Source organism: Bombus vancouverensis, chromosome 3 (genome assembly GCF_051014615.1).
Source record: "Bombus vancouverensis nearcticus chromosome 3, iyBomVanc1_principal, whole genome shotgun sequence".
Lineage (NCBI taxonomy): Eukaryota > Metazoa > Arthropoda > Insecta > Hymenoptera > Apidae > Bombus > Bombus vancouverensis.
This window is the reverse complement of record NC_134913.1, coordinates 17,925,611-17,942,577: the sequence shown is the minus strand read 5'-3', so window position 1 is coordinate 17,942,577 and position 16,967 is coordinate 17,925,611. Positions and strand designations below refer to the sequence as shown.

Here is a 16,967-nt window from a genome sequence, read left to right as displayed (position 1 = left end):
TTGGTTCCATCTAGCTCCGACCTCCGGAAACCGCTGCAAATCTCAATCACAAGAAAACTAAACGAATCAATAACCCTACCGTAGGGTTAATCGAATTATTTTCTCGTTGCTAATATTTCTTTCCTTCTTTTACTGCATTTAAAGTAGCTATATACGTGATTTTCTCGTTATATCTCTATTATATTACAAACTTAGTAGCGCCTAATATATTGGGTTGGCAACTAAGTGATTGCGGATTTTGTCAATAGGTGGTATTGACTTATTATAATAGTAATATCGGTACGCGTAATAACCAGGATGTAGATTTGTATAACATTCGTGGAACATTTCAAGATGAAGAAGATGCATAGTGTACACACGATACGCGAAAATATATTGGCAAGATGTGGTCATTTGGGTCAGCCGAGCCTCGATATCTTGAGATTCGATCTCGAGCTCAATACAAAAATTTGTTGTATTGTGTTGGCAACTAAGTGATTGCGGATTTTGTCAATAGGTGGTATTGATTTTGATTGATTTTGTCAATAGGTGGTATCGACAGATTTTTCCGTAATGAGCTCGAGATCGAATCTCAAGACATCGAAGCTCGGCTGACCCAAATGACCACATCTTACCAATATATTTTCGCGTATCGTTTGTACACTATGCATCTTCTTCGTCTTGAAATGTTCCACGAATGTTATAAAAATCTACATTCTGGTTATTACGCGTACATAAACGTCATTAAGTAGTATGTGGACGACGCGAGTAATTCCGGGTCGTGTTAAACCGAGGGAATTACGGGCGTGTAATTTTGGATGTTTGCCAGTGTTTGCCAAAACGAAAACGCCCGCGTGCGTGCGATCCGCGCAATATCCGCGCGAGTGGGTCGTTAGAGGCAAATCGCGAAGACCGAGTGAAATTAAGAAAATACGCGTAGCAGGAGACCATCAAGCGGCTGTCTGCCAACTATTTCGTCGGCACGTGAATGTTTACGACTGCTTCCCGTTTGATTTCCATCTAGATTTCCTCGATTCTCGTCTCTTTATGTAAACTGAATTTTACTTTGAACCATCGTCTATTTTATAGCGCGCGTGCATCCGATAAGGAGGACGTAAAATCGTGGCGATTTATAATCTGTAAATTGTGGATTTGTTGATGCGACTATGTCGACTAAAGAAAGTTATTACATCGACGTTTGGGATGCTTCGTGAGTATAGCGAGATTCGTTTAGCGTCAGAACGAGGAGGATTGGATGATAAATTTGTCCTATTTGGCTGCTGCTACTTGCGCGAAGCTCTCACGTGGCGTATGTTATTCGCAAGAATCTGCTGTTTTTTTTCTTTTTTACGGCCATGCGCTCCATTAAACGTTTCGAACCTTGCTGTTTGGACGAATATTTTTCGCAGAAATGATCTTTTTTTACTAGCTGTTAATCCTCCGTAAACCCATGACCGCTGTATTTCATTTCATGTGCTTTGGCTTTGATGTATGAAACGTATACTTTTGCGTTAAAATTTCGCAGAAATATGCCAATACAAGTGCGTTACTAGAAGAATAGGAGAAGAATATAAAAATACATTTAAATGATAAACACCTTTGAAAAATACTGTTATCAATTAATAACGTACTAAAGTAGGAAAAAATTAAAGTTGCATATCCGCAGTATCGAGCGTAAAAGGGTCGATTAGGAAAATAAATGACTTCTCGGTAAAGTCTTCCGTCCGGTTTCAAGTAGAGCAAAAATTTGTAGTAATTAATCGTTCGATGATTCGTATTAGTTAGCCGATCAAACTTCGAGTACGTTTCCCAGAAACAAGAAGGAATCGTATAAAAAGTGAGTCACCGTAACGTCAAGATAATCGTAATCGCGAATGCGATAAACAGAGTCCAGTTACTCGATGGCTATTCATAGTCGCGTTCTTCGTGCGGAAGAAGTTTAATGTTTAGTCTTGTACACTGCAAAGACACAGTCTCTTACGCAGTGTCTCCTCGTAGGGTAAATAGATCGTTGAGCGTACAGTGTACAGCTATTCAATTATGTTAGGGACAGACTTTAACGCAGACTGTTTCCGACCGTTGCTGCATGTTTGGGCAAGTGCCAGCTTTTCGATGCACGGATACGTATCGTCCACGGCAAATCGCTTCTTTGTCTCCAAAATTACACGCGGACATCGTTTACGATCTTTCTTTGAAGATAGTCCGAGTTTTATGACTCGTAGATGAACAAACTTTGTCATGTTGCAATGGACACGTATCGTTCTCACGCACATACGGATAGAAATAAACAGATAAAGATGCAGATATAATAATACGATAACGTTCTTCATCGGATATGCATGAATCGTGCAGGTATACGTTATTGTTGTTAAATGAAAGATTTTGCAATTCTATTAGCATCGTAACAAGGCGCGACTGTCGTGATTATATCGATGAAATGCGAAACCGGACTAACAATGTGTATTGAAAATGAAAAGATATTTCCTGCAAATATACAGGGTGGTTGGTAATTGGTGATACAAGCGGAAAGGGGGTGATTCTACGCGAAAAAAGAAGTCGAAAATATAGAATAAAAGTTTTTCGTTTGAGGCTTTGTTTTCGAGAAAATCGACTTTGAATTTTCGCTCGGTACGCGTGCATTTTATCACGTCTCGTTATAACGGATCTCACTGTAGATTTTAAAAAAAATTTAAAAAAAATTTTTATTCTATATTTTCGACTTCTTGTGCCGCCGGTTACCAACCACCCTGTATACTTAATAGCCATGTTAAACGTATAATAAATGTTAAAGATAGTCCCATTGAATATCGATGCTCGTTAACTTAATGAATAATTAATCGTTTAAATATCGTTATAATCTCTATGCAATGTTTCAGATATTTTTTATACTCTATCAATAATGATGATAGTCAGACCTCGTAACAGTGCTAATGAAACTTCAATATGTTTTGTATAATACAAATAATATACATATTCACAAGACGTGTCTACATGCTGTTCGAATACTTTCGTGATTCTGTGCTTACCTAATCGCGAATACGTGAAGAATTCGTTTTTTGCTTTGCCGGTAACAATAATAATAATAATAATAACAACAATAAAAAACTGTTTATCCGATTGTGTATACATTCTCATATAATTTAATAAATTCCTGAAACGCACGTGATACGATCGCAAGAAAAAAGAACTCTTTGCATCGACTAAAACGATCCTCGGCGTTTCTGCATCGGTTACACGTTGATATCCGCATGATCGCCACGTGCCATAGATATCCGCGGTGCTTACTTACTTTCCACGGAACAAAGTTCACGTGGCGGAAGCGGCGACACTCGTTAATCCTCGTTGAAATTCATTCGCGTTGACAACTCTGACGAAGATATTCGCCGACTTCTCTCACACCTAGCGATTTTCCAGATTCTAGAATCTCTTAGCATAAACCTGATTGTTCCAGATAAAAAGTTAATAAGGTCGTTAAGAAGCGCGATATAAGAAGTGTTGCAAAGAATTTTGCAGTCGACGCGGTCGTTTCTTAACAAGCTCGTAGAACGATCGGCCGGTTTATTGGAGCAACGTAGCAGCAACGAAACATAAATTTCTACGTAGCCGTGCTCCTCGTGTTTCTGCTATTCGTGTGTGCACAGGGCCGTATCGTCGAAGTTGCAAACTCATTAACGCGTATAATCCGCCGTTTCCCGATTACGGAATCCTCTTCCACGAGATCCTCGGTCGTGGCACGTATAAACGTCTGGAAAAAAGTAACATTATTAATTCAACGTCGTATCGACTGATGTGATACGACGACTTTTTGTCGCAATCACCTTGCGTTTAAAAATAACCTGTCTATTTTAAGCTCACGTAACATTTCCGTCGTTATCGAGTCGGTTGTCGGACTTTCCGGGCAATTTATTTGCGGTGACGTTCGCTTTTATAAGAACGCGAATGCATAATATCGTTTCCTTTACTTCGACAAGCTCGCTACGTGTTTGCTGAAACGATTGTAGTCCAATCGCTTTTCCGCATTCTTCGCTCGATAGTTTTCCAGGCTGGCCGGGTAATCGACGTACCGTCGATCGAGAACGGAAATCGATGTTAATTATTTTGTCGTTGTTTCGGCGCCACACGATTATAATTCTCTGTGTCTTGAATATACTTGACTCTTCGCCTTTGTGATTTATTTTAAGAATACACGTGTTTCTGTCGAAGTTTCACGGCTGATACAACAATCGCAAATATATTATATTCGATCGATTTTATAAATTGGAAACGAAATACGAGTAGGTAAAATTGGAACGAAAACTGGCTATACGCTATCGACTGAAGATGCGAAATTATTACGCGTTAAATAGAACACAATGATTTTTAACAAAAAGAAAAAAAAGAATAATTTTTGTTAATTTCAGCATATAGTATACTTACCAGGATAAGCGTTATAAGGCAAGAAATTACATTTCGAAACTACGTTAAGTGGATGCGGGTCTGACATCGCGTGGATTAACAAGAAACAAATGAGCAAATTGTAATTCTATAGACGCAATAAATAAACTGATTAAGAATCTTTGATTTACAGAGTATTTCTTTTTTTACAGAGGATTTACAGAGTAAATCTAGTTTCTGAAAACGTCGGTCTTATCCTATAACGAGTATAGATTCGGTATTAGGAGACAAGAAGTAGCGTCTTGAAAATATGTATGTAAATGGATGCGGGCCTGAGATCGCGCGAAACTGGATGCTCGTAACATTTAGCAAGACTTATCTCTCCAACATACTCCGTCGATTAATTTATTTCACGATTCACGTGTAATTCGTTACATCCTCCCTAGAGAAGAGAATCCAGTGTTTTTCATCGCATCCACGATTGCATAATTAATCGAAGAAGCGAGTAAATTAACAGAGCCAGTCGGTAAGACCTAGCAATTAGAGGTCTTCTTATTTCCCCCGGATCTATGTTTTTCGTACGCGTGTGCTCGTCGTTTTTGATTTATACAGGCTCGTCTCGCGTAAATGGCTGACTATTAATGTTCGTATTTAATCGAACAGACGCGTATCGCTCGTTTATCAAGTTCGCGGACGTCGATGCCTCGATCGAGCCCGCACGATAATCGACCTTCTCTTTTCAACGTTCGTTTTTTCGTTTACAGGCAGAAAGCCACCATCCGCGGAATTCGATCCGCGTCGAATTGGCACAGAAATCGCAAGTTAACGCGAGACACTTTATCGCAGATCGCAGGCGAGATCGGCTCGCGAACTAGACGCGTTAACACGAAACGGAAAGACTCGTCAATTAGTGTCAGCGACGAAAAGATCTTAACGCGCGCCGGTATTTAATATTCCGCTATGAAGTACTAATTAAACTAGCGTCCAAGTTAAGTCGTGAGATTCCCGTAATTTACACCTGCTGCCGCCGAGATAATAGGTATACGCTTATTTAAGTGCTCGGAATGCCAGCCACGTGCTCCCATCTTTAGCTTTTTTTAGACACGATATTGAATAGAAGAATTGTTTCGAAAAAGATAGACTTAGCAACGTTTGAAAATTACTTCGTTCTGTATCGGCGGTTTTACGAACGATATTCGCTTCGATTTTTACTTCGGTATGTCTCGTTATTTCTTCTCAAGTTTTCTTATTTGTTTTATCGCTTTTACCATGGTCGCTCTTCTCTCTTTTCTTTTGGAGAGAATTAATTCAAAAATTTCCAATGCCGAAAGAATTAATTTAACACGTGTGACGGTAATTCGTTACGTATACCTGTGGAAAGCGCATTTATCCTACGCCTACGTATCGGCGTTCATTCTATTTATGCGCACTCACTTCGAATGTCAAAGCTACGTCGTACACGAGACAACACCGCAAAGTTGCTGCACACAGTACTGCACATGCATATTCGTGTTATGGCGGATCGAAGTTTATAACGCAACAAATACCACAAGATGTTACAACGATTATCCGTCGGAACTTGCGAGAACGACGCACGAGCAGTTTTATACGCAGCCTGAGGGAATCCGAAAGAGCGAGGAGGCTCTCGATTCGATCAAAACACGCTCGCCTGTATAACAGTTTGTTTTCCACACGTGATACGTGTAATACGGGTTCTAACGCGCCTCGTCTCTACAGTATATCGTGTTACAAGGGGTAATTGAAGAACGATATGCATATACGTTGTACGAGATGTGCACGCGTGGGCATTGTCATTATCGCAGCCACACAGTACATACATTAGAGTGTTTCGTGTCGATATAATATATCACATTACTACTGTAAACTGTTCAGGGGTGTGGCTCTTGTTGGTCACCACAGGATATCTCGATATACACGCGTCGAACGTCGTATCGTTTACTGCGATTCGCGATGCGTTTCTAGTACTTTCTTTTTTCGTTTCTTCGCTTAAAATCGTCTAGCAATGGACTCGACGCTGAACTTGCATTAAACCGTGAGTCATAAGGAATAACGATCGAGTCTCATTCACAAGGAAATATAGGAACTATACCGGTTTAAACGAGAAAATTGCTTTATTAATTTCCTCCGTAACACAATGATATTTCAGTTTCCATTTTATTAACGCTAAATACTATCGTCGGTATAGATAGACTATATCGAACGTTGACAAAATTAAAGTGGACAGAATTACTACAAAGAGTGCAACCATTCCAATTCCACGTAAAGTCGCGAACGATTAATTTGCATATATGTATATGACTGTAATTTGCGATCACGATGATCATCGCATTAAACGCTCGTACGATCCAAGTCTTTTTCGGAAAGTTCGATCTTTGACCTGGTAATCGATTCCTACGCGGCATGATCAAACATCGACGCTGTTAGCCGACGGTGGAAGATCAATAGCGCGTTCGTGTAGGCCAGAAAAGCGAGCTGCAGGCTCGGAGAGAAGAGTTATCACTGTTTATCTAAACGATATGCACCGCGAGTGTTGACCCTGGGTTGCGTAAACGCATGCCTGACGCATACCACCGGCCATAGCACGCCGATTTGACTTCCTGCCTCGATTCCGGCCGTTCGCGATCCGCTTCAGCTACGATCAACTTTGCGCAAAAGGTAGTGGAAACGCGTTAGAAAGAGGACCAGTCCGTGCGATTCCAAGATTCCATTAACGAGACGCGACATAGAGACGAAGAAGTGTCACGATGGAAATAGAATAGATCTTACATACTTGGCTTTGCGTGATGTCTATCGAAGGATGTCGGGCTTAAAGATGTCAACTAGTTTTTTACACATGGATCGTATATAATCGTCGCTCGAAAAAGAACTCGTTCGTGGGTGGAAAGTAAATTCGAAGCTCGAGTAAAACCCGAAGACTCGACGAATCGGTATAAAAATCTTGACGACGTTATGATTTATTCGTTTCGTGCTATGTACGGTAAGACTTGGAATAGATCCTTTTCGATTTTGCGTACTGTATTTGAAAGAACGCGGCGAGTTTAAAAACGCCAACTAGATATCTAGAATTGGATCACGGTAATTGTTATTTGTAGAAAGACTCGTTGATTTGAGAGTAAACGATAACGATATTGCGCAATAAAATCAGGCCAAATTTAAAGATAGTGTCAGTAAGCGTTTGAAAGACGTATCGAGTTATCTTAGGTAATCGAAAAGCGACGTCATTGACAAATAACGTAAGTATGCGGTTCCACCGGTTGCTATTCTTAGAGTTTTATCGGACTGAATTTACTTTACGTATCAAGTCCGCGTTAAAAAGAACGTGTTTGCTTTTTCGGTCGCTTATGGGAACGTAACGGTCTCGAGGTGAAAATAAATTTGGCTGGAACGATCGTACTATTCGCGTGACGACGGCTTTTTTCATCTACTTTTAGACACACACGATCGTAATTTTATCGTTTAACAAGGAAGTTCGTTCACGAAGAAGGATAGTTTTGTAGGTTTTAGTGTGAAATTTGCGATGGTTTGAATGTATCGAGACAGTTTAATAGCTAGGTGGGATTTCTCCTATCGTCGCTTTACGATACGACGAGCAACTCAATTAGAGAAATACGATCTTTGCCAGCAAATATGGGCGTGACGTCGTTTATGAAATCATGGTGCCTCAATTATTTCGGGACATTGAACCGTGTACACGTTGTATCATATTCTGGTTATCGAGCAATCAAATTTCTGTAATAAAAACAATCGAAGTAAAAATCTCTAAGAATTTACTCGCGCTTCCTCTTGGAATTTTCCTTTCCATCTCTGTATAGATCACTGCATAAGGGTTTTTCACAATTTAAAGCAACATTGTAGTTGATCTTTTACGATCCTCGCTTAAAGCTCGTTATCAGCTAAACTACTATAGTGGTAGATGATTTTTTCTCTTTCTTAAACTCTTAGGAATAGATTTAACCTTAGAAGGAGACAAAAACATACCAGTAATTAGCGATTGAAAATTTGGAAAATTTCACGAGGCACGTCGAGAACGCGTATTACCATGAATCCTATCCGTACGTGTTAAACACGCTAACGAGATGCTCCAACAACACCTGAAAATAAATAGCACCATGCTGACGCGTCGTTCGTGAAAACTATCCACAACCACGTACCTACCAGTACCTATCCAACTATCGTCTTCGTTTTTACGACATTCATCGTCCGTACCGTGTCCCCTATCGTTAATTGAAAAAACCTCGACGGGGTCACGATCCTATCCGCACTTTTCAACCATTATACACGATAAAAATCATCAGAGAGAAAGCGTGTATGTCTCTTGAACGGATGATACATCGACGAAAGCCAACGTTCCGGCTGTATCCTTTCGGAGATGCGTGTAAGCGATTATTCAACGAGGTCGAAAATTTCCAGCCAAAGTATAGAACGAGGCACGGAGCTGCAGGAGGAATTGCGAAGTATTTTCTGCACAGTCGCCAACGTGGTTATCTTTATTATTATCGACGATGTTTAGCGCTAGATATCAAGTTAGAATTATATTCTAAAATACTTATCGAAGATTTCGATGCAGAGACGCAGCAAAGTAGCGGGTGATTCGGTTATTGCGAAAGGGTGTCGCCGAAGTATTTTCCGCGAGGTCGCCGATATTTTCACCCGAAGATTTTCACCACTGATTAAACGTCAAAGACAAAATTACGTATCGTCAGATCTGTCTAATCTGTCTTCGTTATCCTACTAAAACTATCTTTTTTCATATCATATTTTTTATATCTTCGAGGCTCTATAGCGCGAAACGAGATTTGTCGCGACAAGAAGAGCGATCCTGTCCGACAGTCAGTGTGACAGATAATGATACATCGTGTGAGAGGGTTCGTCAGCCGCGATCCGTCAGGGTAACGTCGTCCCGCGAAGGCGTCCCTTTTGACGCCTCTCTTTGCCGTCCCGTTAAATAAATCCACACACCGATGTACTTTCACCGGCGGCTATAATTAAATCCGAGTTAGAAACGTGGAACGAGTCGAAAGTTACACGGTACGCTTGGTGAATGACACCATGCATCACGCCAGGGGAAGACGTCTTTATTGTTGTCGCACGGAGGCTTCGTTGTAGGCCGTTGTGTAGCCGGCACACTCTCGCCTACGAGAGTCCGTGGCTCGTTACGTAATTGCAACAGGTGTGTCCCTGTCGACCCCGGCCACGTGTTTTTCCCCGCCGCGCCGCACCGCGCCGCGCGTTTCTCGACCGCTCGAACGCGGAATCGGCCCGCGCCATCAGACGACTGCGTTATTGTTCACCGGGAATTGATTAAGCTGCAAAATTGCACTCGTCGTCGAGAATATTTTTAAACGTCTTCGTGCCTGTTACGTGGTCGTTGTCACGCTCGTTACGTTTCGCGGCGCAGCGGTTCTTAAGTTATGGTTACAATGTGGACGTATGTTCTGACGAACTATCGTTTTGACAAGTATCGGAATAATCGAATATATCTACACGTACATAGATTCTGACGAGTGTACGTATTTCGATCGTCGAGCGTTTCATTCGATGAGACGTAGATCTTCTGTTCCGACCTGGTCGCTCCGAGTGAATAGATTTTGAAGGTTCGTCACGAGGTTTATCTTCTTTTAACGAGACGTTGGTAGAAATTTCCTCTGGATTTCGTTGCTTCGATATGTTTGCGTATTCGAGTTACCTGTGATTTATGACGAAGTCTATAAGAAAGACGCGTATCTTCGTTTAGCTTCTTAAGATACGAGAGTCGCACGGGAAAAACATGGTTATACTAAAGAAAAATCGTATGACAAGGGTTTGAAAAAAGAAAGAACAAAACGACATTGGCGAGCTACTTCTTTGAGATCATTCTCTCGGAATACACCCGTGAAACAATAGGACAGACGCGATTCCGCGTGCCCAGAGATCTTGTCCGCTGACGTATGACCATTGCGAATGAGTTGGATCGATGCGTTTGACGATAAAGCGGAATCATTCATGGATGCTCTTCGTCAACCGCAAATTGCCACGTTTTAGTCGCAGTGCTGCGCGTTTCTGACGTAAGATTTCCGGGAGATCATTGATATCCGATCTCCGACATAATAACTTAATGCGCAAAACAGCAGACACTTTGATGTTAGATGTGACTCATTTTTAGCAAAGAATTTAAGAGCGAGGTTATCGAAGGAAGACAAACGGTATTAATAGCGATTGATCTCGCGATCGGTTGGGAAAATTCTACGATCGGTGGCGGAATATGACGAGGATCGGAGCGAATTGGAAGGCGTGAACGCGTTGGAATCAAGGAACGTTTCTATCGTTTTAGGGATATCAGTTATTATTAGCCTCGCGCAGATGGCACACGCAATGACTCAGACGAATAAAGTGGCGACCGATGATAAGTGGCAGTTCAGTCAGGAAGATAGCGTCGAAATGACACTTCTAAGTCGAGCACTTGTATCTAATTGCGCGGCTTAGGTTAATTTTTCAAAATACTATGGAGATAAGCTAAAAATACACGAGTGCTGCACAATTCACCGATCGCGTGTTTACAACGTGTATTTGTTCATCGAGAAGTAAGATGATAAAGATAGAACGTGTAGATGGAGTATTTTTTCTCCATCGTACATATATTTTCTTGTTCGATGATTCAACTAATCGAGATTTTTATTTATCCGTTACAATAAATGTACAAGTAATCCGTGTGTGAAGCCTATCCTGTCACATTTCACACCAGTGTGCTAATACAGCAGTGTGCTCGTAGAAAGTACGTGCAATTTGGTATTGCTAAAAGAGGAACGTATTCGAGTTCTACCACGACCTTGACGATCTTCGTGTTCGTGTAGCTTTTTCGTAAAATTCCAATTCGAAGAGAGGAGACATATTTTTAGCTAAATTGTACCCTTCGCTTTTTATCGCCGTATCGTAAAATATCGAACGATCTGCAAGATAAGAACACAGAAACGTTGAAACTTATCATTTAACCTGTCAACTGGGTTGTTTCTTCGCCAGAAACTTTCGTAGTTACGGCATTAAAATTTAATCAGGCCAAGTACCCGTGTTCTAACGTACCGATAGCACGATCGGATCCCAAAAGAGCGTAGATACGCCGAATATATTTCAGTTTATATAATACCATACGAAGAAAGTAAATATAACGTGAAAATGACAAATTGTGGTTGTAGGTGAGCGGGAGGGAGGCGGTGCTGACCGGTGGCGGCGGCGGCCATGCGCCCCGGCCCGCCAGTACAGCCGAGCCGCCGCAGGCCTCCCCGTCGCCAGGAAGTCCCTCAGGAACGCAATCGACGGCACCGGCTAGATCAGCCGCAACCGCTGCAGCCACGTTCATACGGGAACAGCTCACGGACCCTGCTGGTGTTGCTGCTGCTGCTGGCCGGCAGCCCTCTGGTCCTGGGCCTGGCCGAGCCGCCAGGGTTACCCGGGGCCGAGTGGCAGCAGGCGTTCTCCAGACATACGTATCCCAAATCAACTTCCACCAGGTCTATACAACCGAGAAAACAACAAAATCTTACCATTGGATACCTCACAGCCATCAAAGGCGGTCTGAAAGATCGTCAGGGTCTTGCCATTTCCGGCGCCTTCTCCATGGCCCTTGACGAGGTGAGTTCTCTTTTTCAATTCTTGCGTTACTGCGGAATCTTTATTTCCTGTACCCTGTACGACACGAGATGCGCTTGGGATACTCGTTTCGAACGTATTCGTACGATCCCAAGTTCGGGAAACGATTGTTCTTCCTATTTACGTGTGTACTGTGTACCGACGTTTTAAGAATCTCGACGAAATAACTTGAAGAAACGAAGAAAGCAACGGACAGGCCATTGAAGTAAACGTTGTTGCACGGAACAAGTATATCTCTCACTTGACGGCTAGGTAGTCGTATTTTAACAGCAGCGAATGTATAAATATTCAGCATATTGGTAAAGACCATCGATGTTTTCAATATTCTGCCGCGATTTTCATTTTTCCACTCTGTGGCTACCAAATACTCGTAACTTTATCCAGCGACCGCTATTTCTCTGGAAATGGAAAGCATTAGGCTATAACTTATAGCCAATCTCAAGCATCAAGATACGACCATGCAAACGTTTATCTAAACACGCATTCCGCACGATCCTAAATATAACCTTCGCGCATCTCGTTAATACGTGTTCACGAACCCGATCAAGATAGCACAGCATGGTCAATGAAACACGCAACGGTTCAACGAAGCAGAACCTCGTTTCCACGCTAAGGCGCAAGAAGACGTTTCACCGAACGGTCGGCTTTTTTCTCGCTCGATTTAGTCCAACTCGTGGCTCGTTAGTTTCCACGTGTTCTCGCGTGTGTCACGGTACACGTGGAAATCGGTTGCAGGTTGAATACGGCCGGTGGGTTGTAATTACGGTAGCCGGTGGATCCGGACGCAGTTCCCACGTATAGGGGCCACGGCGCGCGGCGAATCCTGAACCGGCCGAAAAGTAAGGTCGGGCCAATATCGCGGGACCCCTGTCTCGAGGTTTTTTCCTGCGGGCGGTCAGCGGCAGGCAGGAGCGCGCAGTGCGGCGTTCCACGGTCTGGAAGGCTCGATAATTCATTGGAGAGGATCGGCGTGCGCGGTCGCGAGTGCGCTCGCGCTCACCAAGGACCGTGAGATCGTTTTCGCCGCGCGGCGAACCTCTCTTCTCTCGAATAAGAAAAAAGAAAAAGAGAAAGGTGCGCTCTCCGGCTGCAGCGGGAGCTGTGTGCAACGTGCAGAGTGACCCGGCATCTCTCTCCCCGGAGATGCCGATTCGTGCGAGAGTTTAAAAATACAAGACCGGCATTATTCGCCGGTCCGCCCACGCGTCCGCCGACGAAACTGCGCGCTCTCGCAACCGTGAGAAGAATTCGCTCGCGATCGAGAAACCTTCTCTCCTCCCTCGATCTCCCTCCTCCCCTGTGTCTACCTTCTTCCTCCTTCACCCCCTTTTACCTCCCCCTTCTTCCTCCTTTTTTTCTTTTCTTTCTCCGCTTTCTCATCTTTCGCGTGTACCTTCTTCCACTTTTGCTTCTGCTTCTGCTTCTTCTTCTTCTTCTTCTTCTTCTTCTTCTTCTTCTTCTTCCTCCTCTTCTGGTACCGAAGAAGGTTCGTTCGTTCGTTCTCCGCCTTTTTACTTACTTCGGGACCAGCCGACGCGCGCTCCTCTGCAACCTGCAACCGTAAACGCGTAGAAGGGGTCCAGGGGCTGAGAAACCCCTGGGAATCGTCGAAATAACCGGCCGATCGTATCACGGTCCATGTATCCGGTTCTACTCGTGGAAATAACAAGTTACGTCAAAGATGGATTGCGGTTACGCTGATAATTATTCGGGGATACTGGTATCTCACCGTGGCCATCGGGAACCGAACGTACGAGAAGCTTCTTTCTCGCGCCTTCTCCCCCTTTCCGCCACGTAAGTCGCGCCGTTTAAACCTACCACCGCGTGGTTTCCAGAATCGAAACTTTTTTCCATGCTTCCGTGTATGAAATTCAACGAGTGGATTTACATGTTGCATTTATCAACCGTTTATAGACTAACGATCGAATCGTTTGTAACAATAAAAATTTAGTTGCCGCGTTTCAATCGTATTTATCGAGAAAGGAAAGAAGATACCATACTCACAAGCGCAAAACTTTATTCGCTACGAATATTAATCGACTACAAATTTAAAACACTTTCGAACATAGTCCATTAGTTTGTTTATTCAAATTACTGGAAAGTTATATTTCGATGAAGAGTAGCTTTTAGTTAAAGATACGATATCTTGGAATGTTTGCTAAATCTTGTTGCGAATTCTACAAGTAGAATAATACAATGCCACAGTTACGAGACGTAGAATATATATATATATATATATATTTATGCTTAATGAATCACGCTGTGGACGTATTCCAACGAAACCTCGCCAGAATTCGAAATACTTGAAACGTTCGATCGGTCGTCGATCGAAAGGAATAGGCGAGCACGAAACGAGTAACGAGCGGTGTGGTAGACGCACGTCGAAAGGTGCAGGAAACGAGCTTTGCGCGCGTTTATTTATGTACTTGGACACGCTACGCAAGAGTAAGCATCGCGATCGCAATGTCGGCCTCTATGCTCGTTGCTTTGAACATAAAGCTTAGCTCACACACGCGGATATTCGACTGCGTAGTTGGAAATACTCGCGTATTTTTATATCGAAAGAGGAAAGTCGCGCGAGTGAGGATATCGCGGTTATTTCTGTGCGTGGTCCGTTGCACGACATTTTTATTTCGTATCGGCTTCCAGCGACCGCCTCATAACGACGGAATAATGCCGGCCGTATTTTTAGCCGCGCCACGGTGAAAGTTTTTCCACGATTGGGTATCGCGACGTGGTCACGCTCGCTTCTAATATATTCGAATCGACGAGATCGCCGATGGTCGAGAACCGCGTTGATCCAGATAGTTAACCCTAACGTTTTCCTCCGTATGACTCAGAATTTTAATTACGAGTCAAATGTTGGAATAGTTTCGTCAGCCATCGTACTTACGTTTCAATAGTTCTCGCGTATCGCGCTCTTCGCGCGAGTAAAATATTTCAAAATTTGGGAAGAGAATATCCGAAGGTACGGAAACGCGAGCAAGAAGCAGAGATACCGCGGCGAAGTTAAAGAGACGTTGGTCGAGTAATTAAGTTACTCGATACTGATAATTACGTCAAGTATTTTGAAGTCTTTCTGGTTGAATAACGAATAAAAATATCACGACGTTATTGGGTCGTTGGTTGGTAATTCATGACCTGGTTTCGGATCTTAATATTCTTGAAATCGACGGTTACAAGAGTATTACATCGCACCGTCTCGTCGTTCGCGCTTCTCCTAACCTTAATACATTCGATTATTACTTAAACGTAAAGAATCTACGGTAGTTCTTATTCGACGAGTATCCAGAAAAGTAAGAGGATCGTTTCCATCGATCTGAATCGGGGCCTTCGATTAACATACGTACATAGTCGTTTTCGTATCTCCGTGGACGTCGAAGAAGGAAAGTCAGCGCACGTGAATCGAGCTTAACGCTTACCTGTCCGCTCGTTTCAATGGTGTACGCAGGTGCATTTTACCTCGCTGCTGGCGATACTCGGCGGAGGAGAGAGGAAAAAAAAATGCTGGAATTCGCTATGACGCACTCCCACGATGTAAACTAGTTTCACGGCGGGCGATATCTGTAAATAGGGAACGAGATCACTTCGAATTCGACCGGTCTCTCGTTAGCGATTCGATTATATTGCCGAGGCTTTTTGCGATTAAGGTGATCGCTCGTGGCAGCTGCTGCATACGCTCGTGATTCATCCGAAACGATTTCACTCGTCGAAGAATTTATCTCGCGTCCAATAGCTTCTTTCGATCTTTCCAGATCTAATTTCTTTTATTTCACATCCGTTTATCGAAACGAGATTGTAGTTAGCGTCCGATTAAATGAACACTCGCGAACTGAACGTACTTACGCGGACGTGAATTTCTATTCTACTGAACAAAAAATGAAAAAAATCATCGACGCGGTATAAACGAAAAATTATTAATCGGATATTTGCAACTGCGTGAAACATGCGTCATTAGGCTTCCGTTGCCATTCTTTTTCTTCTTTTCTTTTTTCTTCTGGATGGACACGACGTATGGCAAAGTCGTTCTCATCGACCCTGAAGGTTGGCACTCGGTCGTGCACAGCCTTCCACGACCGGACGCCCTTCAATTGCTCGAAAATAAGCTGATTGGTGAAACCCTGCCAGTGGCAACAACGCAAGTGTACACTGCCTGTGAACATTGTTTCACACTCAGACAGCTCTTCAGAGAAGTCAGACCTTCGACCTTACGCCTTTTAATGGGATTGATATAAATGTTGCCTCTTGTCGACCGCCAATTTTCTGGTCTTATAAATATACAGTAACTCTATGCCTGTAAATTGAAAGCCATTTGAAAGTTTTAAAGAATACGACAAAAATATGTGTTTAGCTAGAAAATCAGATACAAAATTAATCCTGCCAACACGAGAATAATCGACAACGCGCGTAATTTAAAAATCGCTCTCCTGTAAAAAATAGCAAAGAGATTTAACTTGTCGTATTATTAACCCTGTAGTCCTCGATTCCGATTATGGCGACAGATTTCAACTTTCACCTGCAGTCATGAAAAAAGAAAAAAAGAAAGAAAAACTGCAGAAATAAAGAAGAAAGAAAAGCAGTCGCTTATTATTATACGCATTCCTACGGACGAATTCGGCGGTTGTTGGGGCAGGTGCAAAGCCAGGAATGCGAACCATGCAACGGGAAGAGCAATGATTTTTTATAGCGCCTTCGAAACCGCTTTAACGGTTCCTCTCTGGTCTGAAGCGAAGCTACGCAAAAATTCGTCGGCTTCGCGCGTAAAGGAATCATCGTGGTTTTTCTGATTTCATCGGTACCACGCTCTTGATCGCTTTCGTTGCGTAACCGCACGATGTGTGCGTGTATGTAATTGATTACGTCTCGTAACTTGTTCTGAGAACAATGCCGCGAGATGCGTGAGTATAATTAAGCCATCGACTCCCGGTACTCCTCCACGCGATTCATCCGATCTGGAAGTGTCGACAAAG

General features: G+C 42.9%; 1 protein-coding gene across 9 annotated transcripts in view; it reads left to right on the top strand.

Moving 5' to 3' along the window:
* LOC117154132 (receptor-type guanylate cyclase Gyc76C-like) overlaps positions 1 to 16,967 on the top strand; it is a 100,512-nt gene that overhangs the window by 46,190 nt on the left and 37,355 nt on the right. For 5 of the 9 annotated variants that reach the window (XR_013057936.1, XR_013057935.1, XR_013057934.1 and 2 more), the window contains one exon: positions 4,380 to 4,539. Coding sequence is in view for 4 of the 9 variants with exons in the window: in XM_076617062.1 (XP_076473177.1) it covers positions 11,587 to 11,979 (393 nt within the window). In the remaining 5 variants the exon portion in view is untranslated. Of the gene's footprint in view, positions 1 to 4,379; positions 4,540 to 11,543; positions 11,980 to 16,967 lie in introns of those variants that run through there. The other 4 variants (XM_076617062.1, XM_076617063.1, XM_033328829.2 and 1 more) reach the window with 1 other exon arrangement.